Source organism: Argopecten irradians, chromosome 1, assembly GCF_041381155.1.
Source record: "Argopecten irradians isolate NY chromosome 1, Ai_NY, whole genome shotgun sequence".
Taxonomy (NCBI): domain Eukaryota; kingdom Metazoa; phylum Mollusca; class Bivalvia; order Pectinida; family Pectinidae; genus Argopecten; species Argopecten irradians.
Genome location: NC_091134.1, coordinates 42,069,117 through 42,095,939, shown reverse-complemented (window position 1 = coordinate 42,095,939; position 26,823 = coordinate 42,069,117). Strand labels below are relative to the sequence as shown.

General features: G+C 32.5%; 3 protein-coding genes across 6 annotated transcripts in view; all 3 read right to left on the bottom strand.

Annotated features, from left to right (window-relative positions):
• LOC138328463 (sulfotransferase 4A1-like) overlaps positions 1 to 2,283 on the bottom strand; it is a 28,776-nt gene extending 26,493 nt beyond the window's left edge. Inside the window, exon 1 of one of the 3 annotated variants that reach the window (XM_069275309.1) lies at positions 2,170 to 2,283. The gene's annotated coding sequence lies outside the window, so the exon portion shown is untranslated. Of the gene's footprint in view, positions 1 to 1,532; positions 1,656 to 2,169 lie in introns of those variants that run through there. The other 2 variants (XM_069275297.1, XM_069275301.1) reach the window with 2 other exon arrangements.
• LOC138328488 (sulfotransferase 4A1-like) lies at positions 770 to 8,158 on the bottom strand. The gene is made up of 6 exons (XM_069275321.1): positions 8,016 to 8,158; positions 7,695 to 7,874; positions 4,444 to 4,755; positions 3,267 to 3,358; positions 2,666 to 2,852; positions 770 to 2,451 (listed from the first exon to the last, which is right to left on the bottom strand). Exons 2-6 carry the CDS (start codon positions 7,864 to 7,866, stop codon positions 2,336 to 2,338), a joined length of 879 nt encoding a protein of 292 aa, XP_069131422.1. The 5' UTR covers positions 7,867 to 7,874; positions 8,016 to 8,158; the 3' UTR covers positions 770 to 2,335.
• A 596-nt stretch (positions 8,159 to 8,754) lies between these two features.
• Positions 8,755 to 14,311, bottom strand: LOC138328433 (sulfotransferase 4A1-like). 2 transcript variants are annotated; one of them, XM_069275243.1, is made up of 6 exons: positions 14,241 to 14,311; positions 12,380 to 12,576; positions 11,620 to 11,931; positions 10,548 to 10,645; positions 9,530 to 9,716; positions 8,755 to 9,253 (listed from the first exon to the last, which is right to left on the bottom strand). In XM_069275243.1, exons 2-6 carry the CDS (start codon positions 12,549 to 12,551, stop codon positions 9,138 to 9,140), a joined length of 885 nt encoding a protein of 294 aa, XP_069131344.1. In that variant the 5' UTR covers positions 12,552 to 12,576; positions 14,241 to 14,311; the 3' UTR covers positions 8,755 to 9,137. The 2 variants fall into 2 exon arrangements, with proteins under 2 accessions (XP_069131344.1, XP_069131351.1); XM_069275250.1 differs by having other exon boundaries at positions 12,380 to 12,559; positions 14,241 to 14,296.
• Positions 14,312 to 26,823: the final 12,512 nt, after the last annotated feature.

The window sequence follows — 26,823 nt, the reverse complement described above, 5'->3', positions numbered from 1 at the left end:
TCTGACACATGAAGACGACTCTTGCATAAAATGCCTACTTGTATCCAAAATGGTACTGTACCAAATGTTGTCAAAATTAAAAAAAAAAAACAAAATGTGTTTTTAATGTTATTAGTCTATAAGTTGATGATTCATTTTCCAACAAAACGTCACGGAGAAAAATAATAAAACAAACGTTTGGTTGCAAACAATGTCTGCAGGTACAGATTTAAATCCAAAATTGTCTAATACATTTGTTCATTAATTTAGTTGCTCCCAAATTGAAGAGAGTTATATATAATGAACAAAATCAATAATTATATTAAAGAAGAAACATTTTATGAAAAAACCCAAGGGAAACATATTAAATATATGTATAAGAAATGTATACATTAACACAGATAGTGAAATGAATATAACAAACATTGTTTTTTTCAAAGTAAATTATCCTGTTCAAGTAAAATACCTTAGTGAATTTGCGACCCGCATGTACTAATGAGCCGAAATACATGTGATCAGAGTATCATTTCTCTTCATACAATTACACCTGAACCTTGCAGACAAATAGTTTATTCCCCTAGCTGTACATGATGTGTATATACATTTGTGACATTGCAACAAATGTATATACACATCGGTAATTTGGTAAGAGCTGCCAGGGTTGGGGTGAACTGGGGTCAACTCCCCGAACAATAATGTCCTCGCACAGGAGGGCTCTCGCACAGCTGGAAGATGATGTTAATGAAAAAAGATGTAATGTTAAAAGCTATATCATAACAAAGACAGAGAATAACATTACACATAAGACAATTTTATTTAATATCGTACGAATCATAGCATAGCAGTGCTGACAAAAATCTATATATGCATACTTATAGTCAAGGGAAATGAGTAGTTACGGTCAGAGGATGAAGACAAATTGTAATTTACAATTTCATTTCACATTTTAAGAGTGTTATTGGTTCGTAATTGTAAAGTGATTTCTGCAGGAAGTGTCCATCTAAACATACTAAAGGCATAAAAACAACAATTTTACAGTACATAATGTCTGTGTTGTAACTAAAGTTTATAAGGGATCTGAAGCCATTTGAATGATTTTCACGGTTTAATTCATCAAGTATGTGGTTTTTCAATAGATTAATGAAGAAAAAAAACATGTCAAAATTTTCGCCCAGTTACGGCACATATAACTTTAATTGAGCGTATACTTGTATTTACTTCCAGGATTTTTATACCAATCCATATTGTACACGGAGGTCCCCTCTTATAAAATGGAAAACATATCTAAGAACAGTTCAGAAACTCTATATGTCATGCTTGGTATTTACAGTGCTATTCAATTTTCAATGCAGGTTTGGTAGGTGTGAATGGTCGACCGTTTTGTTATGTTTATGGTTTGGAACAAAGAGCAATAAAATTATTAATAGTTTTATATTGATATGCGATGAACAATTGTAAATAAATTGTTTAATCACTTTAAATAGCATCGTTGCTGTTATAACAAACCATGATAAAGAATAAACAATATCATAAAATAAGATATAAAATATTACCTTGATTCGTTTGTGCTTCTGTGGACAATATCCCAACAGATAGTGAGGTGCATATAATGTTTGCTATCAGGGTGTTGTCGTGACAGAAGTGTACACGACCGTGTTAAAACGACCTGTTCAAGGTTGTACCGCATACCACAGGAGTTTAACAATATAGAAATGATTTACCTGTCCTAATTAGATTTAAATAATACAATGTAGTTATATTCAATATTAATGTAAGCAGGACTGTCTTTTCAAACATTTGATACGTTATTTGAGGAAAGTATAGGAAATTTATGCAATGACTTATATCACCATTTTGGCAAAGAACCCATCAAAAATTTATGTGTTCTTGTACTCTGAAATAAACTAATAAATAAAAAAGGAATTAAATGGAAAACGAAAGTTTTGTTTGCAGGTACAACATTACGTGTATACTTGGACGAGAACTAGTGTGAATACATAAATAGACAAATATCCTATCGATATTTTACCAATGTAATTTGTATTTAAAAAAACAACCTTTGGCAAATATTGATTTTGATATAACAATATCACAAGTTTAAGTTTCCATGTTTCATAGAGATTCGTAACACAGAGAAAATAGTGTTCGTACCAGGAATCTGTACGAAGTAACTCATGAAGAAATACTTACAGGTATAGAAAAAGCTTTAGAGATGATATGTATACACATCCGCAAATACATATAGCAACTGGCTAGTCTTGTCGAATGGACTTTTCCATTATATCATTCAAGCACTGGATATTAAATAATGTCTGCATTACAGTACAGTTAGTTAGGAGCATCAATTAAGTGCCTTTTATTCAAATTTAGTATCAATTTTCAGACCAAGTTGTTCTACCTTTTCTCTGAATATTCTATCAAAGTGTTCGCTTTGGGCAACAGTGAACATGTTTTTCCAGTCTCCAACTTTTCCTGTGAATAAGAAAACATTATAAATGTTTTAATTTCATCATGGATATTGATGCTAATTAAATCGTATTGATAATTTAAAAAAAAATCTATAACAAAAATCCACATGAACATCACTAACTGAGCCGCAAAATGTAAATAAAATATAATAATTTAATTCATGATCTTTATGAGTATTTTAAGTATGCATTACGATCCATCATTAAAATATACCCACCTTTCCTATAAATAGGAAGTCGGCCATCCTCAGATACATGCTTCCATCGATCACTAGGAGGGGTTGTTTTCTCATGACTTTCTTTTAATTTCTCGAACTGAATACTTTCCGAGACCGATCGCAGAAACTCCTCGTCGTGATCAAGCTCCAAGAACCTGGCTAATTTGACCACATTAACAAATGTGTTCTGTAACATCAAGCAATAATCGTTTGAATACACACGTTTTGTTTTTGATAAGTTAAACGTCCTATTAACAACCTGAAGCACCTGAAGAAATATCATCGATTAGCGGTCAGTACACATACACCTGCCTCTCCCACACTAGATTCAAACTTGTTACTAAGAGGTAGGGAGCTAGTGGTTATATGTTGGTACATCTTAATCACTCAGCCAGCGATTTATAATTTACTGTTGGTTTTGTGCGTAGCTCCTGAAGTGAATTCGCTTTGCATTTCTGCCCTCAACCAATCTAATGGCAGTTTTAGGCTTTTTCTATGGAGATCAAATCACATGTCATAAATCTACCTTTTAAGTTTACGACAAAGTGTGACTCGTACTTGTGATCTTTTATGTTTATCTCCTTGATTTATATAAACTCACCTCTTTAAAGTCGTGGTAGGACAGACAAAGAAAGTTAGGAGTTTTCCATTCCTCCATGTCCTTTATCCACGAAAACCAATTCCCGCAGAAGCCTATCAAAATGTATATTTCGTGTAGAAGTATTTTATATTTTATATTAAAAAAGGAGATAAGAATGGATGCTGGCTTAAAATGTAAAAAAAGACCTTGCATTAAAATGTAAAAGAACCTGGTGTCAGGAATAAAATAGGACCAGGCGTCAACATAAAATAGGTTCTGGCACAAGTAATTGAATATGTTATGCCGTCAGAAATTAAATTTGATATAAAGTCAAAAATGAAATGGGATATGGCGTCACAATAAAACATGACCTCGCTTCAGAAATGAAGGCGTCAAAAACTAATATGATCTAAACTAAAAAATTAAATACAGACTAGCGCCAGGAATTACATAGGATCTAACGTCAAAAATTCTGGCATCAGAACAACATTTATTATGAAAAGGACTTAGATTTACTACACAGGGGTTTCACAGGGGGATTCAAAAAATCAAATTGTTGATCAATGTTTGGCTTATTATATTTACGTCATATACTAGCCAGGGTCATGTAAGGACGGACTCTCCCGTGATTGTGTGTATGAAGTGCGTGATGCATGTTTTGAGAGACTTTTTGAGAGGTGTATTCGTGTTGTGTCTTCTTGTATAGTGCAACCATTGCCCTTTTTATATTCTATAGTGCTATATCACTGAAACATGCTGCCGAAGACACCAATTAAGCAACACATTCCACCCGGTCACATTATACTGAAAACGGGCGAACCAGCCGTCGGTATGCTGAGCGCTAAGACGGCACAAAAATTACAACGTTTATCGACTTTGGTGTGTCTTGGCCAGGGCACAAAACCCAAAGCCTACCTCACAGGGGCGAGAGCTCAACAGAAAGCCAGAAGTGAAATGGTGCCAAGGGAGACGTAAGGAAGAACAAAGTTTTTAGGAAGAAGAGAAAAGAAAAGATCCTAAATTAAGTCGCCTTTTACGATCAGCAGGTACAATTCTAACGCCCTACTAGCAGGGTGAGTTGATCAATATAAACTAAGTTCTAATTTATAAGAAACAACTAAAGTGAAAGCAATTTGTGTCATTTGTATCATTAATACTGTGATATTGCTTATCTAATTTCAATGGCAGAAAATCTTACATTCTTCCGAAAGAAATCTCTTTAAGAAGCCATCAAAAGTTCCCTGGTAACCGAGGTCTCCCATCTTTTGCATCATGTGATACATGGATACCACAAGATCCTTCGGATTACGTGTGAGTGTGACGATTTTTCCTTTTCCGAGCTTCATCTGTTCGGGAAGGAACCGGAAACGTAAATGAGAGACAAAGGTCCTTGGTGACGGCATATCCTCAATTAGCTTAAGATCATCCAATTCTAGTCCCGGTCCTGATCCATGGTATTTCAATGATCCTGATCGTAGCATCAATACTGTGTTGTAAAGCCAATGTGTACCTGAAATAAGGGGAACACAAATTCTCTCTGGCGTTATATTAAGTTGATGTTAGTACATATTTCTAAATGAATATTAGACAGATTAGTGCAATGATTTGATATGCCAATATCAGATATCGCTGTGACACATTGCAAACTATTATAGAACTACACAAATGGTCATATATGACAGTTGTATTCCAACACCACTGGTAGGGCGATAGCTTTTGTGTATTATTTAGAGTAGCACATATAGATATCAAGGAGATGTTGATGAAGGAACATATTCACAAGATGCGGATGAACACTGGAGTGAAGAAAGAAATCTTAAAGATGTTATAACATTGACGAATTGTATTTTGTCTCTGTCAAACACAAAAGCAGACAATTAGTATTTGTCTTCAAAAATTCGTACAAAAATTACTGTTGTACAACATTGATACCACTGAACAGTTTGAGCTTCTCATTTTACTCATTTTTAAAAATTGCGAAAAAGTCTATGACACTAGGCCCTATGAGGAATGAAGCAATTATTGGGCATCCACCAAAAGCTAAACACGTTATTTTTGTTATTTTTTTCGTTAATGATACATTTACATGAGTAAACATCAATCATAGTTCAAATCATAAGTATTGTTTATGCTTTGTCGGCGGTGAATAATCTTTGAAATTGGTTTTATTCATTCGCTTGAATTGATATTAAGATGGTTCGATACATTTAGGCCTAAACATTTCCTCTCGTTTAATTTTCTTTAATATTTGCTCATTGAATGATTGGTTGATAAACTTTTTATTAAGCTTTTATTTGAAATTTGACCGTGCGGTTTTAGAAATATTATACTCTGAAATATTACAAACAACAACATTTTTTATCTTTAATATGTAAGTTAATATAGCTATCGATGACCTCAATGTCCTTTCCACTCTTAAGAATTCAATAATTGTGAATTTGTCACGCGAATGCGTGTAAATAAGGCCTAAAAAGGGCCAATTTTTGCATTTGAATTTTAACTTAAATACCTAATTTCAAAAAATTGTGTTGTTTAATTTTCTTTATTTTTTGTCCACATAATAAAACAGTTGTTTGGGTTATGATGAAAGAATATAAAAAAAAATGAACGCGGAATTTTTGAGTAATTAGCCTTTCTATACCGCTACCCCCTAAAAATGACTTATTTTCACAATTATATTATTAGACCGAAATCGAGCGGTAATATTTATATAAAGAACATCTCATTTATTGAATATTATAAAGTGTAATAGTCTGATAATATAAATTGTTATACCTGTTAATTTTATGTCACGATGTCACCGATTTGATGCTATACAAAGCTAGGAAATGGCACAAACAAGCCATTATTTTGCCTGGATATAATATCTGAAAAATGAATATATAAAATTCCGTGTAAAGATTCTACTTCAATTACCCTTTAGACAATCCATGATTTTATATTGTTTAAGCTGAAAAATATTTTATCAAAATCTATCTTTCCATCGTCAAGATATCTTAGCTTCAATAGTCGTTTGAGGCACATATTCAAGCATAAATTTGAATTTGGCGCCAAAATTGTAATGATGAAAAGCGTCTACATGACAACGATCGAAGTTGATACTTTCAACTTGATCACAACAATGTCGATAAAATCGATGTCATCATACACAACTGTATGTCTTTGTATGTTTTTTGAGGAGATATCTGCATATCTAATACATGTAGATATATATTTATTATCCTAAGTAAACTAAAACAGATTTTTGGATCCTCAATATAACCTATACGGCAAGTATACGCCTAAGAAAAAAATCTCTTATTCTGAATCCTCGATTTACGTTCAGCTCATTACTGTAGACAGGAAAATAATTAGTCTATGCCTACATGTACATGTTTAGTTTCAATATCACAGATATAATACTGATGTTGACACTAGCTTACATGTGCTTTTTCGTAAGATAGTATTTGATCAACTGAATGAGAATACTTCCATGCATTTTCTCAAAACGGGAAATACAGGCATCATCTAATTACAGTAGTTAGGCCTATGTCTTATCGTATATGTATACAGTAAATAAAATCTTGTTTCCCGAACGTGTTAGTGCTTATTGAGGATCATATTAGCTAAACATGATACATGTTGACATCTACATACGCAATATTCATGAAATATACTAGCTTGTACATGTACAAATTGAACGAAAAGTAGGGGTGGGGCGATGGAGAGATGAAAATATTTCTGTATCTGTAGTTTTATACTAGAGTATTACTCGGCAAAATTTGAATATCTTGATTTAATTATACATCTCCTTGAAACACATGTATATTAAGTGCCAACTATTCACAGTTTAACGGAGTTGAACTGAAAAAGGTTTTTATCACTTGATTGTTATGAAATCTCATTTTATTCAGTACAAGATCGAGACCGTATCGGCATATATCAGTCCGTTTGTATGAGCTATGTAATTTGCATCTCTAAAGATACATGTAGCTTCATGTTATATTAGCCTTGCCAAATTCAAAGATCTGACAATAATATTTTTTCTAGTAGGCCTATGTCGAAACTAGGTCCTACACCTACCGTACAAACTTTGATTTTCACCCGGTATCAAGCTTTCGGCAAACCGAACTAAGTACAATATCGACAAATACTTCGTTTATCGACTATAATATCCTGATTTTAACGTTAAAAGGTAAGATATCGTTAGACGGATAATATATAGATCGCTATTCTTCATAATCTTAGTCACAAAAGAGTTTCGAATGCACGCATTGACCCGAGGAGGTCCGAACGAATGGCGCATTCGATCACTGTTCGGAACGTCCTTAATTGTGTAAATACAATGCATATAAATAAAATCATACAAGCATACAAAAGTTATGAATATGACTTTGGTTCATATTTGACGAAGATAACAAAATAAATCTGTACGCAAATAGGTCAAATACCTGCCCACTTTATTCTTACCAGACTTGGGGAAAATACCAATGACAACATCGTCCTCTCTGACGTTAAAATTGGCTACTTCCTCCAGTCGGTCTCTTACATTTCCGACAACTTCCTGGTGGAAGGCATATCCTTTATACCGTTTATAGGTGTATTTGTTATTCTGCTCATCCACGATGGTTACAAGATCCATGGCAACAGCTGAAACCGACAATGTCGCTATAGATAAAGTACCATAGCATGATTACTACACAAGGTCCCAATCATCAGCCATAATATTTAAATTTACCAAGAAAAATGCACATGCTGAACGACAATAGTATTAGAACAATAGATATTTACCTTCCTTTTAGTCTTCTGTTTTGTGCGGACGATGTTAGTACATACTGGTCTTGTTATCAGATTGCGTCAGTATACAGGGGACGTGAGTAGGACTTAATTATGTCGAAGGACAGATATACTCTCTTTTGTATTATGAATAGTCGTTATAGATATATGCTTTTCGAACAAGATATAACACGACCAACGAAAGACTGACACATACTATTATCTGATTGATAAGTGGTATATCAAAGCGTTTCCCTGTTACAATATGTTAATAATGTTTGGTTGGTTTTGTTTTACGTCGTATTGACAGTCAAGGTCATTTAAGGACAAGCTGCTAATTTCGGCCCCCTGGTACACTATGTATATACATGTATACTATAACTGGGTTAGACAAATGATGAATGGATTATTGAGATAATTAAATGATGTCCGAATTAAAAGGAAAATTACTTAATATTCTAATGTTCATGTATTCAGATGCACAAGGTTTGTAGTGAGTATTATGCGACATTTGATCTGATAAAGGTAGAGAACGGTATCGTACCTTGTGGATGCTCTCTCCGACAAAAGTACTTGATTGAAAGCTGAGTGTGGTGCACCGCACTTGGTTAATATATGAAAGATAAAGTCCGGTGGTAAATAATCTACGTTGACAAAAACATGCAGATAACATGTATCCAGTGATAATATGTGAAGCTCATAGCCGTAAATGGGGATTCTAGTGTCAAACACAAATAAAAACCAAACAAAGGAATTGTTATGTAAATTTTATAGCTGATCTGTAAAACACTGCATGCCAGTTGGTAATGATATCCTTCATCTTGTCATCCAGCGGCTGTATTTAGGGTAAATAGTTCGCCATTTTGTGTAGCCATGCCGGTAGGTGTGTCGTGTTAATCATCTCTAGGGAACAATGGACAGGTGTGAATGCGAAAAAGATCGATTTCATGGAACCCAAAAATACCGGAACTACGTTTCATATTAATTTGTTAATATAAAGCCTCGGCCCATATCGCGAGCATCTCGCTGGTGTTGTAGAATAGACTTCTCCATTATTTCATTAAAACATTGGATGTCACATGTAAATGATGTCTCGAATACAGTACAGTTACATAGGAGTATTACTTAAGTGGGTTTTTATTCAAATTTTGTATAAATTTTGAGATCAAGTTTTTCTACATTTTCTCTATATATTTTATCAAAGTGTTCGCTTTGGGCAACAGTGAACATGTTTTTCCAGTCTCCAACTTTTCCTGTGAATTAAAAAACAATTTAATGTAAGTAATATCAGAATGGATATACATATACATCTTCATTAAATAATTTAAGAACAATATAAAAAGTGAATACAAAGAATGAAAATAATAAAAGAATAACAATCGACAAAATCGGTATGAACTTCACTAAATGCGACACAAAATATAAAGAAAATATCGTAATTTCATTAATAGGATTATCTCTATGCTTATGTCTAGAATGTATTACTTTTACGAGTTATCACTGACTATCTGTCATCAGCATATGTTTACCTTTCCTATAAATAGGAAGTCGGCCATCCTCAGATACGTGCTTCCATCTATCACTAGGCGGGGTAGTTGTCTCGTGACTTTCTTTTAATTTGTCGAACTGAATACTTTCTGAGACCGACCGCAGGAACTCCTCGTCATGATCAACCTCCAAGAACTTGGCTAACTTCACCACATTAGCGAATGTGTTCTGTAACATCAAGCATTAATCCATTGAATACAAGCGTTTTCAGTTTTTATAATTTTAACGTCCTAATAACAACGCGGAGTACACGTAGAAAAATCGGAGCGAAGAGCTGGGCCCAGTTTCATGAACATTCCTTAACTTTAAGGAATTCCTTAACTTTAAGGAATTCCTTAACTTTAAGGAAATCCTTAACTTAAATTTTCTCATAGAAAAGCATTACAAAAATTAAGGGAAAAAACCTTAAGTTAAGGAGCCTTCCTTAAAATTTGTAATGCTTTCCTATGGAAAATTTAAAGTTTAGGTATTCGTTAAAGTTAAGGAATGTTCAGGAAACTGGACACCGGAAAGCTTATGGTTATTTTAGCATTGAACGTCTTTCAATTGGCATTCATAGCCAATATGAATGCCATCTGGACAGAGGCAAATTCCATGAAGCGCACTATGTTGAATGTGAATCTGTTCAGATGGCATTTATATTTGATATGAATGCCAACTGAGAGACGTTCAATGCTTAAATAACCATAAGCTTTCCAGGGTTACATTTACATTTGGTAACAGTTTTATGAAGAAATCTCATGGAATTTTGCATCTATAATGAAATAATCATTCGTTATCGTTATGGATGAAACAGCCATTAAAACAGCCGTCTTCCGTAATCGCTGGCACGACAATTGTGCCGTCACAATGATTTCTATATCACTGCCAACTGCGCTTGGTAAGGTTACATAGTGGAGCTGCAATGAAAATGTACATATATTTTTATATGTTTACCATTCGGCCACTGCTTATTTAAGAATAAAGAAAACTAAGTTTGAATTATTTATATAAACTCACCTCTTTAAGGTCGTGGTAGGACAGACAAAGAAAGTTAGGAGTTTTCCATTCCTCCGTGTCTTTGATCCACGAAAACCAAGATCCATTTCCACAGAAGCCTATCAAAATGCAGGTGCCGTGCAAAAAGATTTCAAATAAAAAACAATACATAAGCTTAAAAATGGAAGCTGGCATCAACAGTTACAAAGGACCTGGCATCAAAGATTAAACTTGGCGTTAGAAATTAAATAGGACCAGGTGTCAGTAATAAAATAGGATCTGGCGCTAATAATAAATTAAACCAGGACATAGCGTCACAATAAAACACGACCTTGCGTCAGATATTAAAGGGATCGGGCATTATAAATTAAAAAGGACCTTGCGTCAAAAATCTATAGGTTATGGCCTCAAAAATCAAATAGAACCTGGCGCCAGAAATTTCATAGGATACGACGTTTTACTTTAAAAAGGACCTAAAATTACTACACAGGGGTTTCACAGAGGGAATCCAAAATAAAATGTTGATCAGTGTTTTGTTTGGGTTATATCTACGTCCTATTAACAGCCAGAGTCATGTAAATCGGCATCCCATGTATGAGGTATGTTGTGTGTATGAAGTGTGTGTTGCATGGTTTGAGAGACTGCGGTATATACGTGTTGTGTCATCTTATATATTGGAACCATTGCTATATCACTAAAGTACATTTGTATGCTGCCGAAGACACCAACCAAAACACCCTATCCGGTCATATTTTACTGACAACGGGCGAACCAGTCGTAGTATGCTAAGCAGGAGCAGAAACTACCATTTTTATAGATTGTGGTGTGTCTCGGCTGGGGTACAGAACCCTAAGTCTAACTCACAGAGCGAAGGCCAAAATTAAGGTGATGTCCAGGGAGAAGAGAAAAAGGTCATCTTTTACAATCATGCAATAGGGTCAGCAGGTACAATTATACCGCCCTACCTGCAGGGCCAGTTTATCAATATAAAACCACTTTATAACAAACAACTAAAATGAAAACAATTTTTATCATTTGTATCATTAATACTATGATGTTGGTTATCCAATTTGCTATTGGCAGAAAATCTTACATTCTTCCGAAAGAAATCTCTTTAAGAAGCCATCAAAAGTTCCCTGGTAACCGAGGTCTCCCATCTTTTGCATCATGTGATACATGGATACCACAAGATCCTTCGGATTACGTGTGAGTGTGACGATTTTCCCTTTTCCGAGCTTCATCTGTTCGGGAAGGAATCGGAAACGTAAATGAGAGCAGAAGGTCCTCGGTGACGGCATATGCTCCATCATCTTTAGATCATCGAATTCTAGTCCTGGTCCTGATCCATGGTATTTCAATGATCCTGATCGTAGCATCAACACTGTGTTGTAAAGCCAATGTGTACCTGAAATAAGAGGAACACAAAATCTCTGGTGTAATCGTAAGTGTTGATGTTAGTACAGATTTTCAAATGTTACTGCAGCGGTTTCTCATGCCATGAACAGATATCTTTTGTGACATGTTACAAAATGGTCTTATATACCCACATAAAAGATCGTATCATGATAAATGACAGTTGTATTCCAAAATTTTATTATAGTAGGGCGATAGCATTTGTGGTGTATTGAGAGCTATTTGTAGAAATCTTGAAGCGTTTGCTGAAGGAATACTTTCACGAAAAGATATTGATCAACACTGAATTGAGGTGTGTGTGTGTGTTGGGGGGGGGGGGGGGGGGGTCCTTAAATATGGTAAAATGTTGACGTTTGACTTTATAAAAGACAGGAGCAGACAAATTAATATTTTCCATCAAAATTTCAATTAGGTCAAATACCCGATCACTTCATACTTACCAGACTTGGGAAAAATACCAATTAGTACATCGTCCTGTCTGACTTTAAAATTGGCTACTTCCTCCAGTCGGTCTCTTACGTTTCCGACAACTTCCTGGTTGAAGGCATATCCTTTATACCGTTTATAGGTGTATTTGTTATTCTGCTCATCCACGATGGTTACAAGATCCATGACAACAGCTGACAACAGCAGAAAACTGCCATGGGTAGGAAATATGCATGATAAAGGCAACAACGTCTTTGTCAATTACTTATGTATCGTTCTTAAACAGAAAACATGAGTTAACTGAGCTCCAAAAGAGGAAATGAGTCGTTTTCGTCAACTATCTAATTCACAGAAAGTCACGGCCAAATGGCAATTGTGGCAATGGCCTCGGAATCATTATCGTGGCTTAAAGTTTAAAACGTTTTGATTTCATATGACATCATTAATACGATACTTATTTCGATATACATGTGATATAAAAAATATGAATCGAAATATTTTGTATTGCATAAAAGTATTTTTCACATTTCATGAAAATAAATGTACTGTAATTTAAGTTTTACTCCACCGATTATTTTACGGTTAATTGTTAAACATAAATGTTACTCTTAACTAGTAGATTGTTGTTTTAAATTTCGACAAAAAAATGCAAAAAATTGTACATTCAGACGTGCAATTCTACAGGTAGCATGTAGTATGAGCGATGAATTGACCGGATTCCTCTTTACAAAGGCATACCCATTGAGTCCTTTTTCACCTTGTCAGGAAAGTGGCGGCTGTAGAATTATTATGCAAATATAGCATACAAGAAGGTATTTCAATCATCTCAAATACGTCTATTATATTTTAGTAACACTGATTTTGAGAAGTTTTGTTTAACTGCTGTATTTGGGGCAAATTTGTGGAAATGCACTTAAACTCTTTAAAACATTTTTTTTTAAAAACATTATTCCGACTTTGTTCAGATGACATTATAACATTGAATATGTACATTGGTATCAATTTAGACGTCTCATATATGCCATGCTGAAATGTGCATTTTTTACATGATTGCCAAAATTTAAAAACAACACAACAATCTACGTGTAAACAGTAATATCTAAGGTTAAAACGGATGCATAGACACTTTATATCAGTTAAGCTGTGTTCAAGTACACCTAATAAGTGATATATAGGCATACAAACAATCACTAGTTAAAACGGGGTCTTAAACTAATAAGACATAGTTTTCTCCCACCATCACTGATTTGTCACCGTTTTTAGCCGTGGGAGATTTCTCTGTCAACCCATAGGTTATGACAGATTGCGCGCGCAAACCTTTTGAACCTGAAGACAATTACGTGACGTCATGACTTCATGCGGTGTGACCGTGGCGTGCATTGTCAATGGCGTCATCAATTGACGTTCAGACGATGGAATCATGTTCGTGTCGCGGTGAAAATGCTTCTGTTTAGATTACTATCTCTTCTTTTTTTCTTTTGTATGTGGGAGAAAAAGAATCTTTCCCTAACTATAAGGGTGTGACAACAAAATCACAACCCTCAGGGGAATTCCTTAATGTCCAACTCTCGGCAAGCCTCGGATTGGACGTTCATGAATTACCCCTCGGGTTGTGATTTTGTTGTCACACCCTATAGGTGGGGAAATATTCTATTATTCCATTGATATATAGGACGATATAACGAGTAAGGTGACTTAAACGTATAACAATCTGTTCAGTAAAGGCCTTACGTTTGCACATCGTCTACATTGTACCTGAACCGAGACCAATATTTGACCTACACGTACCATATCATCCCCACTTTGCCTTGTCGCTATAGCTAAACTATTATCACATTATAACTACGTTAGGTACAAGCATTAGCCGTTATTTACCTTCCTCTGAGTCTTCTTTCGTGCGGACGATATCAGTACTTACTGATCGTGTTGCTGTCAGACTGTGTAAGGTCAAAGGTTCACAAGTCATGTTAAGGGTCAAATACACACGTACAATCTGTACTCAGGGTCGTTATAAATATATGCCGTTTGAACAAGATAAACCACGACAAATGAGGACTGATACGTATTCTGATATTATGTTATGTTTTTTCTAGAACAATATGTTTGGTTTGTTTAGTTTGATGTTCTAACGATAGCCAGGGTCATTTAAGGTGCATCAGGACACTGTGAGATCGCCATATTTAGTTGATAATGAAAGTAAACAATTTGAATTTAAGAACTGTTCCACAATCAATCCAATATTCTCAGGTTCGTAAGTAGGACAAAATATACTTGTATACATGTTTTTTTTTTGTAAAAAGTACTTTATTGGGAGAGGAATATGTTGTTTTGAGATACAATTGACACGTGATTGTAGCTGTAACTTATTTACAAATTTTCTACAGATAAAACTGACCAAAATTTAGATGTGTAATATGCCTCTGATTGTGCACTTATGTATTAGGAATGTTGTGCCATTGTCCGATTTCAATATCTTTACGTAGCACGAACATAAATTACCACGTATGTCAATCCAATCACTGGCACATGCTATGTATTTTGTTGTAGCAAGTCATATAGTCTCAAATTGGACTAAATAACAATGGCACAACCTCAAGTGGTATCCATGCAACAAAGTTATCATGAAATTGAGTACATTAATGAAACAGTTTTGTGGAAAGAAACTGTTTGAGTTTTGGTTCCAAGAATCTTCAAAGATATATTATATTAGCATTTCATGTAAAAGGTATAATGCAGAGATGAAACACCATCTCCTGACATTCATTTTGGTATATAATAATATATTTTTTGTTTGTTTTTTCCCTTATTTTTTTTTCCATTTTTAAAACATAGAGGGACCAAAAAGTTTTCTGATGCCAGGTTTGGTGGTGGATAAAACCCATGGTAAAATCTAATTTCGTTTTCGGAAATTCTTTTTTTTTATATCAGGAATTAGAAAACAATTTTCCATATCAGAAATTCTAATTCTGACATGGGAAATTCTATTTACGATATCAGGAATTCTATTTCCGACATAATCAGAATTTAGAGAACTGAAGCAACCCTGAATAAAGGTACACAAACAAATAGTTATCGGCCACCATACTAAACAGATAGTGTGAGTCATAGAATGTTTGGCTGTCATTGTGACCCAACTCTATATATATGGCCTGGTTAAATGACTTGACCTTGATTTGTGTTCACGGTTGTAAAACATATCACAGGAGTTCAATAGTATACCTCTCCTAATTAAACTAAATATAGATGTGAATAATAGTAAAGTTAGTCAGGGTAGACTTTAAAAACACTATACTTTATCAGATATTTTAACCATACGTATATAAAGTAAGCAACGTTTTGTATTTTCGTTTTGAAAAAGAAGTAATTTCTCTGTTCTTGTACCATAAAATAAATAAATAAATAAGTAAATAAATAAATAGAAAACAGTAATGTTTGGTATAACATATAACAGATGCGGAGACATATGTAGTAAATAATAAAAAGTTAATAAATCGTTATTATACCAATGTGAATTGTATTTAAAAAGCCTTTAAAAGGTCTGATGAATAATAATAAACAAAAGCATAGCGAAAATGCTATGATTTTTCGCTCACTTGTATGAATTAAATTGAGTGCCTCTCCAGATATAGAAAAATGTGTCAGGATCACTATGATGTGTCCGAATTCTCCAGAACAATCATGATGTGATATTATATTGCACGATCACCAATGGTACGGCAAAATTATTATTGTACCATGAAATGGCGAAGTTTGTATTGACACAACGATACAGTAAAATACTTTATGATCAAGGCTTGACAACATGTTTAATGACTATAACACGGCATTTTCGCCGTTTTGGAGGTTATGAAATTTAAAGATGCTACATCGCCGACGAATGGTAATTTTTATCTATAAAAACCGGGAACAAAAAAAATAATATAATATAATTAACTTACATTATATATAATAATAATAATAAAAATACTGTAAGAGGTATCTTCATAATTCCAATTGTTCTGAAATCAGAACGATTTTTTAAGTGTTCCAGCAAAATTAATGTAGTGTAACTTACTTACATTTGGAGAAAATCGACTTTTTGTGTCCCAATTTTCCTGATGCAAATATTCACTGTTGCCATACTTGGAAGGTCTTTATCACTACGGTGTTTATTCCCGTTGAAAACAAACGTTCTGACGCCCTTCGCGGGTTAAGTTCATTTTACGAATTTAAAGTCAACCAAAGAAGCGGAACAATATCAAGAAACAGTGCTTTTTAAGCTCTAATATCGACATTAGTCGGGCACAGAACTAGATACCAGATAATAAGAATTTCATGTAATAGTTGTAATAGAAAAATATTACGATGTCAGTAAATAAGATGTTTAATTTCTTTCGTTTGATTCAATTTCTAAATTTGATGACTTGATCCCGAACATTCCAGTGACGTCACTTTTAGTAGGAGTGAATGAAACGGCAGTCAGTCCCGCCAAACAGTGACGTCACAATCACCGGAATGTCGTCGCTTACATATTTCCCACGTTAGTAAAAAGGAGTACACACTCATTCGATTTAGAAAAAGCATCTTTTCTTGATCAGTCATTCGATTTAGAAGCATTTCGCTTTAAGCGAAATCGTGTAAATAACAGGCAATTTGTTTTCGTTTTGAATACCATCTTCTGTATGTATAATGAAAAAGTTGCAGGATAAACAGAATACACGGTCACTATCTTACAATACAAGTTTTTATTTTGGTGTCGACAGGGAAAACCGAGATGACTCGGCAAAACCCTCTCTCTCATCGCACAAACGATAGCAGCATCGATATTAATTATAGCAAAATAAAAATGTCCAACGTTGGAAATATTGCAAGTACATTCATTATTTACATAAACCAGTAATTAGAATAATCATTTATTTCATCTAGACTAAATAATTTGCAAATCCCATACACCGCCTGCAAGGAGATGTCCTTGGCCTATCGCTACCCACGATGCTCTCGATCGTGGTCTTATATTGTGTAACTTTTCATGGGATATTAAATCTAGATATATCTGTTTTCGACAGTTAAATATCTATGAACACGTGTAAAACAAGCAGTCTCAACTGCTATTCCGAGACCGTAAAATGCAATCTTGGTCATCTCAGCCAAAACATAGGGGCACGCAAATTATGACAGAAACGTTTACTAGTAATTTGATACATACATGTATGTCATTTAAAAGTATTGGAGACCTTTTGATATGCACGTGTATATCATGACGTTTCAAGTGGCTGACCGTATTATTTTTTGTGAAAAAGAATTATACCTATTTTTTTTTATATGTTATAAAAATCGGTTAGCTTTTTTATTGTCATTATTGTTATAGACACTGTATGTGATATTTAAACGAAAACACATATTTTACCTAAGAAGCCAATGATATATATATATATAATGTAAGTATCGGTTAGCTTGTAATAATAATAATAATAAATTTAACTTTATTTAGAGAGGATAACATGCTTAGCCAAAGGCTAATCTACCGCAAGGTCCTCTAATGTAAGTAAAACATTTTATGATTAGTAAAAATACATGTTATATAAATACCATATGTCACAGACAGTAATAATTATATCGAAATCATATCAATTTATCATTAAGATAATTGTTTCATAAAACAATGATACGTAATTAATAAAATTTTAGCCACATGTACATGAAATAATTACACAATATATATCACAGTCAGTGTTAATTAAAATTATCACAGAATGCACAAACAATAGTTGCACAAAGTTGTTTTATCATTTAAATGGCATCACTACCGTGATGCTAACATAGCAAAGAGTAAAAATTACCAGATTATATGCTTACATAGCATAGCATAAAAGACTTTTCACTACAATTTAAAAGAATGAGTTAAGAATCCCAAAGGTATTTGATCAGGCTTTCTCTGAAACTGATAAAAGTTTGAATTGACTTCAAAACATTTGGTAGTTAGTTCCAATCCTGAGCTCCAGAGATAAAAAATTGATTTGAATAAAAACTGGTTCTATGCTTAGGCACAACAACATTATTGGTATCAGAGAATCTGGTACTTCTTCTGTGCTCATTTTTGACACATTGTATATTATCTCTAAGATAATTAGGCACCTGACCGTGTTTACATTTAAAATACATACATAGTTTCTTAAATTTAAAATATTTCTCAATTGGTAGCCATTTGAGTATTTCAAACATTTCTGCTGACGGAGTGTCGTATGGTACATCAAGAATGACTCTGGCTGCTTGTTTTTGGGCTTTGTATAATCTAGCCATATTATTTGCACTGCAACCAGACCATACGTTACAACAATAGATAAAATGGGGGAAAACACATGAATTATAAAACTTTAATTCTTCACTGTATTGGAAGAAAGGAACGGATACGGCGTAGTAAGCCCAAAGATTGTCTTATCTTTGTCAAAGTTTTATCGATGTGATTTTTCCATGACAGACAGCTATTTAAATGTACACCTAAAAGTTTCTCATTTTCTACTTATCTCAGTGACTGCAAGTTTTAACTGAAGTTTCATATCACCAAATCTAGACATTTTTTGTCTCGAAGATATGACCATACATTTAGTTTGTTAAGTATTTAAAATCGTTTTATTGCTATTGTACCAGTTTTGACACATTATTTAAATCAGGCTGTAATGAATTCTGTATGACAGCAATAGATTTACTAGAAACATGAAAGTTGCAATCGTCAGCATACATTTCAGTGTTTGCTGACACAGATAAGGATAAATCATTAATAAAAGTTAAAAATAGTAAAGGGCCTAAAATTGAACCTTGAGGAACGCCGTGAGTAATGTTTCTTGTGTCCGACAAGGTTCGAGACAAAGCACTTGCAGTATTCAGTAACAAAAGTTATTTACTAACAAAAGTTACTTACTGTATACTAATAGCATTAACTTAAAGTTTGAGCCTCTTATTTTACTTCAATATAAAGATATTTAACATAATTAGTTGCATCTCGAAAACAATCCTTCACACATGGAATGAGGTACTGATTGCGCAGACAACAAAAGTAAAACAAATTATTTTATAATCATTTTTGTGTTAATTACACATATATACACACGATTAAATATCAATTAGTGTCCAATTTCGGTGTTCATGACTATTTGAATATATTGTCGATTTTAGTTCAGCAAATAAGGATATTAGTATTTATAAATTTCTTCACGCAATCTACTCTATATATAAACCTCTGTAATGGAAACAACATGTTTGCTCAGTGAAACCATTTTGACAGATACTCGGCTCAAAGATAGGACTGTTATTTTAGTATATTGTGTTAGTTTTCACTTAAAAATAAATAAATAAATAAATAAATACGCATATAATGAAAAATTATTGACATTTTAGATCATAACATATATTGGGTTTTTAATAATATGTCCTAGATTTTAGTGTTTTTCTGGAGTTTGAAAGTAAATTACATTATTAGAAATATAGTATGCTAAAGTTGAAATTCTGAAGTTAAAGACTCGTTCAGGTATTCTGCATATGCCCTTATACAACTGACATTCTCAAGTCCAATATCCGTTAATGATCACAACGATATAGCAAAATGCCTCGTCGTTGCATATCATTTTTGTGTTCACCATCTTCAGTGAAAAACGTCCGTGCTCGCCTTGTTTTGTACTTTACTTAAAATTACTCATTTATTTGCCATACAAAGTCACTTTTTGCCCTGAACTGAAACACATTGTATGGTGTTTCAGAGGGCAGCAAGAATGAATAATTAACATTAAAACAATATCTCTCTTACAAATGTTATAAACATTCGTTCCACACACAAATAATTTATTGCTGAGAGCAGGCAGAGTTATACAATACTTGACAACAAACAAAGACTAAGAATGGCGATGGCTGAGTTGTTCAGGTACCGCGACCTTCTAACACTATCTCTTCACATCTTGATTATAATTTCGAAATTCATAACTAAATCATTCATCATATATTAACCTTAGGTTGACGATATTTCGTCCGGGAGCTCCGCTTTCTCTCAAAAACTTAGTTCTTTTATTGATCGTGCCTAAATACAGAACAAAATACATTAAACCAAACACAAGGTACAAGACGACATACTCTGTATTTATACACTGAAGGCAGATTGGCCTTATCTCCAGTATCGCTACTCAACTCTTGTTAATGTGTTGGTTTAAGATTTGATTACTACATTACTTTATCTACTCTGGATAGCTTGTCTTCAATCTGAATCCCTCTTAAATTGTCCCATAATATAAAACATTCGTTTTGTATATGTTATAGTGGTTGCTATAACACCACAAATATAAAACCAATGAAATTTTGTTCACGCATAAACGAATTCATTGTTACAAAGACTAACCATAAATTTTTCAATCCAGGGAATATGTTAAAAGCGCGAAATCTCGAAAGAAACTAACCACGAATAATTCATGTTATAAAGTGATCTTTACATGTTAGTTATGTTATAAAGTGATCTCTACATGTTAGTTATGTTATAAAGTGATCCCTACATGTTAGTTATGTTATAAAGTGATCCCTACATGTTAGTTATGTTATAAAGTGATCTCTACATGTTAGTTATGTTATAAAGTGATCCCTACATGTAAGTTATGTTATAAAGTGATCCCTACATGTTAGTTATGTTATAAAGTGATCTCTACATGTTAGTTATGTTATAAAGTGATCCCTACATGTTAGTTATGTTATAAAGTGATCTCTACATGTTAGTTATGTTATAAAGTGATCCCTACATGTTAGTTATGTTATAAAGTGATCTCTCCATGTTAGTTATGTTATAAAGTGATCCCTACATGTTAGTTATGTTACATGTATAAAGTGATCCCTACATGTTAGTTATGTTATAAAGTGATCTCTACATGTTAGTTATGTTATAAAGTGATCCCTACATGTTAGTTATGTTATAAAGTGATCCCTACATGTTAGTTATGTTATAAAGTGATCCCTACATGTTAGTTATGTTATAAAGTGATCTCTACATGTTAGTTATGTTATAAAGTGATCTCTACATGTTAGTTATGTTATAAAGTGATCCCTACATGTTAGTTATGTTATAAAGTGATCTCTACATGTTAGTTATGTTATAAAGTGATCCCTACATGTTAGTTATGTTATAAAGTGATCCCTACATGTTAATTATGTTACATGTATAAAGTGATCCCTACATGTTAGTTATGTTATAAAGTGATCTCTACATGTTAGTTATGTTATAAAGTGATCTCTACATGTTAGTTATGTTATAAAGTGATCTCTACATGTTAGTTATGTTACATGTATAAAGTGATCCCTACATGTTAGTTATGTTATAAAGTGATCTCTACATGTTAGTTATGTTATAAAGTGATCTCTACATGTTAGTTATGTTATAAAGTGATCTCTACATGTTAGTTATGTTATAAAGTGATCCCTACATGTTAGTTATGTTATAAAGTGATCCCTACATGTTAGTTATGTTATAAAGTGATCTCTCCATGTTAGTTATGTTATAAAGTGATCTCTACATGTTAGTTATGTTATAAAGTGATCCCTACATGTTAGTTATGTTATAAAGTGATCTCTACATGTTAGTTATGTTATAAAGTGATCTCTACATGTTAGTTATGTTATAAAGTGATCTCTACATGTTAGTTATGTTATAAAGTGATCTCTACATGTTAGTTATGTTATAAAGTGATCCTACATGTTAATTATGTTACATGTATAAAGTGATCTCTACATGTTAGTTATGTTATAAAGTGATCTCTCCATGTTAGTTATGTTATAAAGTGATCCCTACATGTTAATTATGTTACATGTATAAAGTGATCTCTTCATGTTAGTTATGCTATAAAGTGATCCCTACATGTAAGTTATGTTATAAAGTGATCCCTACATGTTAGTTACGTTATAAAGTGATCTCTACATGTCAGTTATGTTATAAAGTGATCTCTACATGTTAGTTATGTTATAAAGTGATCTCTCCATGTTAGTTATGTTATAAAGTGATCCTCATGTTAGTTATGTTATAAAGTGATCCCTACATGTTAGTTATGTTATAAAGTGATCTCATGTTAATTATGTACATGTAAAAGTGATCTCTACATGTTAGTTATGTTATGTTATAAAGTGATCCCTACATGTTAGTTATGTTATAAGTGATCCCTCCATGTTGTTATGTTATAAAGTGATCTCCTCCATGTTAGTTATGTTACATGTATAAAGTGATCCCTACATGTTAGTTATGTTATAAAGTGATCCCTACATGTTAGTTATGTTATATGTATAAAGTGATCTCTACATGTTAGTTATGTTATAAAGTGATCCCTACATGTTAGTTATGTTATAAAGTGATATCTCCATGTTAGTTATGTTACATGTATAAAGTGATCTCTACATGTTAGTTATGTATAAAGTAATCTCTACATGTTAGTTATGTTATAAAGTGATCCCTACATGTTAGTTATGTTACATGTATAAAGTGATCTCTACATGTTAGTTATGTTATAAAGTGATCCCTACATGTTAGTTATGTTATAAAGTGATCCCTACATGTTAGTTATGTTACATGTATAAAGTGATCCCTACATGTTAGTTATGTTATAAAGTGATCTCTACATGTTAGTTATGTTATAAAGTGATCCCTACATGTTAGTTATGTTATAAAGTGATCTCTACATGTTAGTTATGTTATAAAGTGATCTCTACATGTTAGTTATGTTATAAAGTGATCCCTACATGTTAGTTATGTTACATGTATAAAGTGATCCCTCCATGTTAGTTATGTTATAAAGTGATCTCCTAATGTTAGTTATGTTATAAAGTGATCCCTACATGTTAGTTATGTTATAAAGTGATCCCTACATGTTAGTTATGTTATAAAGTGATCTCTACATGTTAGTTATGTTACATGTATAAAGTGATCTCTACATGTTAGTTATGTTATAAAGTGATCTCTCCATGTTAGTTATGTTATAAAGTGATCTCTACATGTTAGTTATGTTATAAAGTGATCTCTACATGTTAGTTATGTTATAAAGTGATCTCTACATGTTAGTTATGTTACATGTATAAAGTGATCCCTACATGTTAGTTATGTTATAAAGTGATCTCTCCATGTTAGTTATGTTATAAAGTGATCTCTCCATGTTAGTTATGTTACATGTATAAAGTGATCCCTACATGTTAGTTATGTTATAAAGTGATCTCTACATGTTAGTTATGTTATAAAGTGATCTCTACATGTTAGTTATGTTATAAAGTGATTCTCCATGTTAGTTATGTTTATAAAGTGATCTCTCCATGTTAGTTATGTTATAAAGTGATCTCTACATGTTAGTTATGTTATAAAGTGATCCCTACATGTTAGTTATGTTACATGTATAAAGTGATCTCTCATGTTAGTTATGTTATAAAGTGATCCTACATGTTAGTTATGTTATAAAGTGATCCCTACATGTTAGTTATGTTATAAAGTGATCTCTACATGTTAGTTATGTTACATGTATAAAGTGATCTCTACATGTTAGTTATGTTATAAAGTGATCTCTACATGTTAGTTATGTTATAAAGTGATCCCTCCATGTTAGTTATGTTATATAAGTGATCTCTCCATGTTAGTTATGTTATATAAGTGATCTCTACATGTTAGTTATGTTATAAAGTGATCTCTACATGTTAGTTATGTTATAAAAGTGATCCTACATGTTAGTTATGTTATAAAGTGATCCCTACATGTTAGTTATGTTTAAAGTGATCTCTACATGTTAGTTATGTTATAAAGTGATCCCTACATGTTAGTTATGTTATAAAGTGATCTCTACATGTTAGTTATGTTATAAAGTGATCCCTACATGTTAGTTATGTTATAAAGTGATCTCTACATGTTAGTTATGTTATAAAGTGATCCCTACATGTTAGTTATGTTATAAAGTGATCTCTACATGTTAGTTATGTTATAAAGTGATCCCTACATGTTAGTTATGTTTTATAAAGTGATCTCTACATGTTAGTTATGTTATAAAGTGATCTCTACATGTTAGTTATGTTATAAAGTGATCTCTACATGTTAGTTATGTTATAAAGTGATCCCTACATGTTAGTTATTTATAAAGTGATCTCTACATGTTAGTTATGTTATAAAGTGATCCTACATGTTAGTTATGTTATAAAGTGATCTCTACATGTTAGTTATGTTATAAAGTGATCTCTCACTGTTAGTTATGTTATAAAGTGATCCCTACATGTTAGTTATGTTATAAAGTGATCTCTACATGTTAGTTATGTTATAAAGTGATCCTCCATGTTAGTTATGTTATAAAAGTGATCCTACATGTTAGTTATGTTATAAAGTGATCTCTACATGTTAGTTATGTTATAAAAGTGATCCCTACATGTTAGTTATGTTATAAAGTGATCTCTACATGTTAGTTATGTTATAAAGTGATCTCTACATGTTAGTTATGTTATAAAGTGATCCCTACATGTTAGTTATGTTATAAAGTGATCTCTCCATGTTAGTTATGTTATAAAGTGATCCTACATGTTAGTTATGTTATAAAGTGATCTCTACATGTTAGTTATGTTATAAAGTGATCCCATGTTAGTTATGTTATAAAGTGATCCTACATGTTAGTTATGTTATAAAGTGATCTCTCCATGTTAGTTATGTTATAAAGTGATCCTACATGTTAGTTATGTTATAAAGTGATCCCTACATGTTAGTTATGTTATATAAAGTGATCCTACATGTTAGTTATGTTATAAAGTGATCCTCATGTTAGTTATGTTATAAAGTGATCCCTACATGTTAGTTATGTTATAAAGTGATCTCTACATGTTAGTTATGTTATAAAGTGATCTCTACATGTTATGTTATAAAGTGATCCCTACATGTTAGTTATGTTATAAAGTGATCTCTACATAGTTATGTTATAAAGTGATCCCTAGTTAGTTATGTTATAAAGTGATCTACATGTTAGTTATGTTATGTTAGTTTATGTTACATGTTATAAAGTGATCCTACATGTGTTATGTTATAAAGTGATCCCTACATGTTAGTTATGTTATAAAGTGATCCCTACATGTTAGTTATGTTATTAAAGTGATCCTACATGTTAGTTATGTTATAAAGTGATCCCTACATGTTAGTTATGTTATAAAGTGTGATCCCTACATGTTAGTTATGTTATAAAGTGATCTCTCTACATGTTAGTTATGTTATAAAGTGAATCTCTACATGTTAGTTATGTTATAAAGTGATCCCTACATGTTAGTTATGTTATAAAGTGATCCCTACATGTTAGTTATGTTATAAAGTGATCCCTACATGTTAGTTATGTTATAAAGTGATCCCTACATGTTAGTTATGTTTTATAAAGTGATGATCCCTACATGTTAGTTATGTTACATGTATAAAGTGATCCCTACATGTTAGTTATGTTATAAAGTGATCTCTACATGTTAGTTATGTTATAAAGTGATCTCTACATGTTAGTTATATAAGTGATCCTCATGTTAGTTATGTTATAAAGTGATCTCTACATGTTAGTTATGTTATAAAAGTGATCTCTCCATGTTAGTTATGTTATAAAGTGATCCCTACATGTTAGTTATGTTACATGTATAAAGTGATCTCTACATGTTAGTTATGTTATAAAGTGATCTCTACATGTTAGTTATGCTATAAAGTGATCTCTACATGTAAGTTATGTTATAAAGTGATCTCTACATGTTAGTTATGTTACATGTATAAAGTGATCCCTACATGTTAGTTATGTTATAAAGTGATCTCTGTTAGTTATGTTATTAATAGTGTAGTTATGTTATAAAGTGATCTCTACATGTTAGTTATGTTAAAGTGATCCCTACATGTTAGTTAAAGTGATCCCTACATGTTAGTTATGTTAATGTATAAAGTGATGTCTACATGTTAGTTATGTTATAAAGTGATCCCTACATGTTAGTTATGTTATAAAGTGATCCCTACATGTTAGTTATGTTACATGTGATAAAGTGATCTCTACATGTTAGTTATGTTATAAAGTGATCTCTCATAGTTAGTTATGTTATAAAGTGATCCCTACATGTTAGTTATGTTATAAAGTGATCCCTACATGTTAGTTATGTTACATGTATTAAAGTGATCTCTACATGTTAGTTATGTTATAAAGTGATCCCTACATGTTAGTTATGTTATAAAGTGATCCCTACATGTTAGTTATGTTACATGTATAAAGTGATCTCTACATGTTAGTTATGTTATATTATAAAGTGATCTCTACATGTTAGTTATGTTATAAAGTGATCTCTACATGTTAGTTATGTTATAAAGTGATCCCTACATGTTAGTTATGTTACATGTATAAAGTGATCTCTACATGTTAGTGTTATAAAGTTATCTATGTTATGTTATGTATAAAGTGATCTCTACATGTTAGTTATGTTAATATAAGTGATCTCT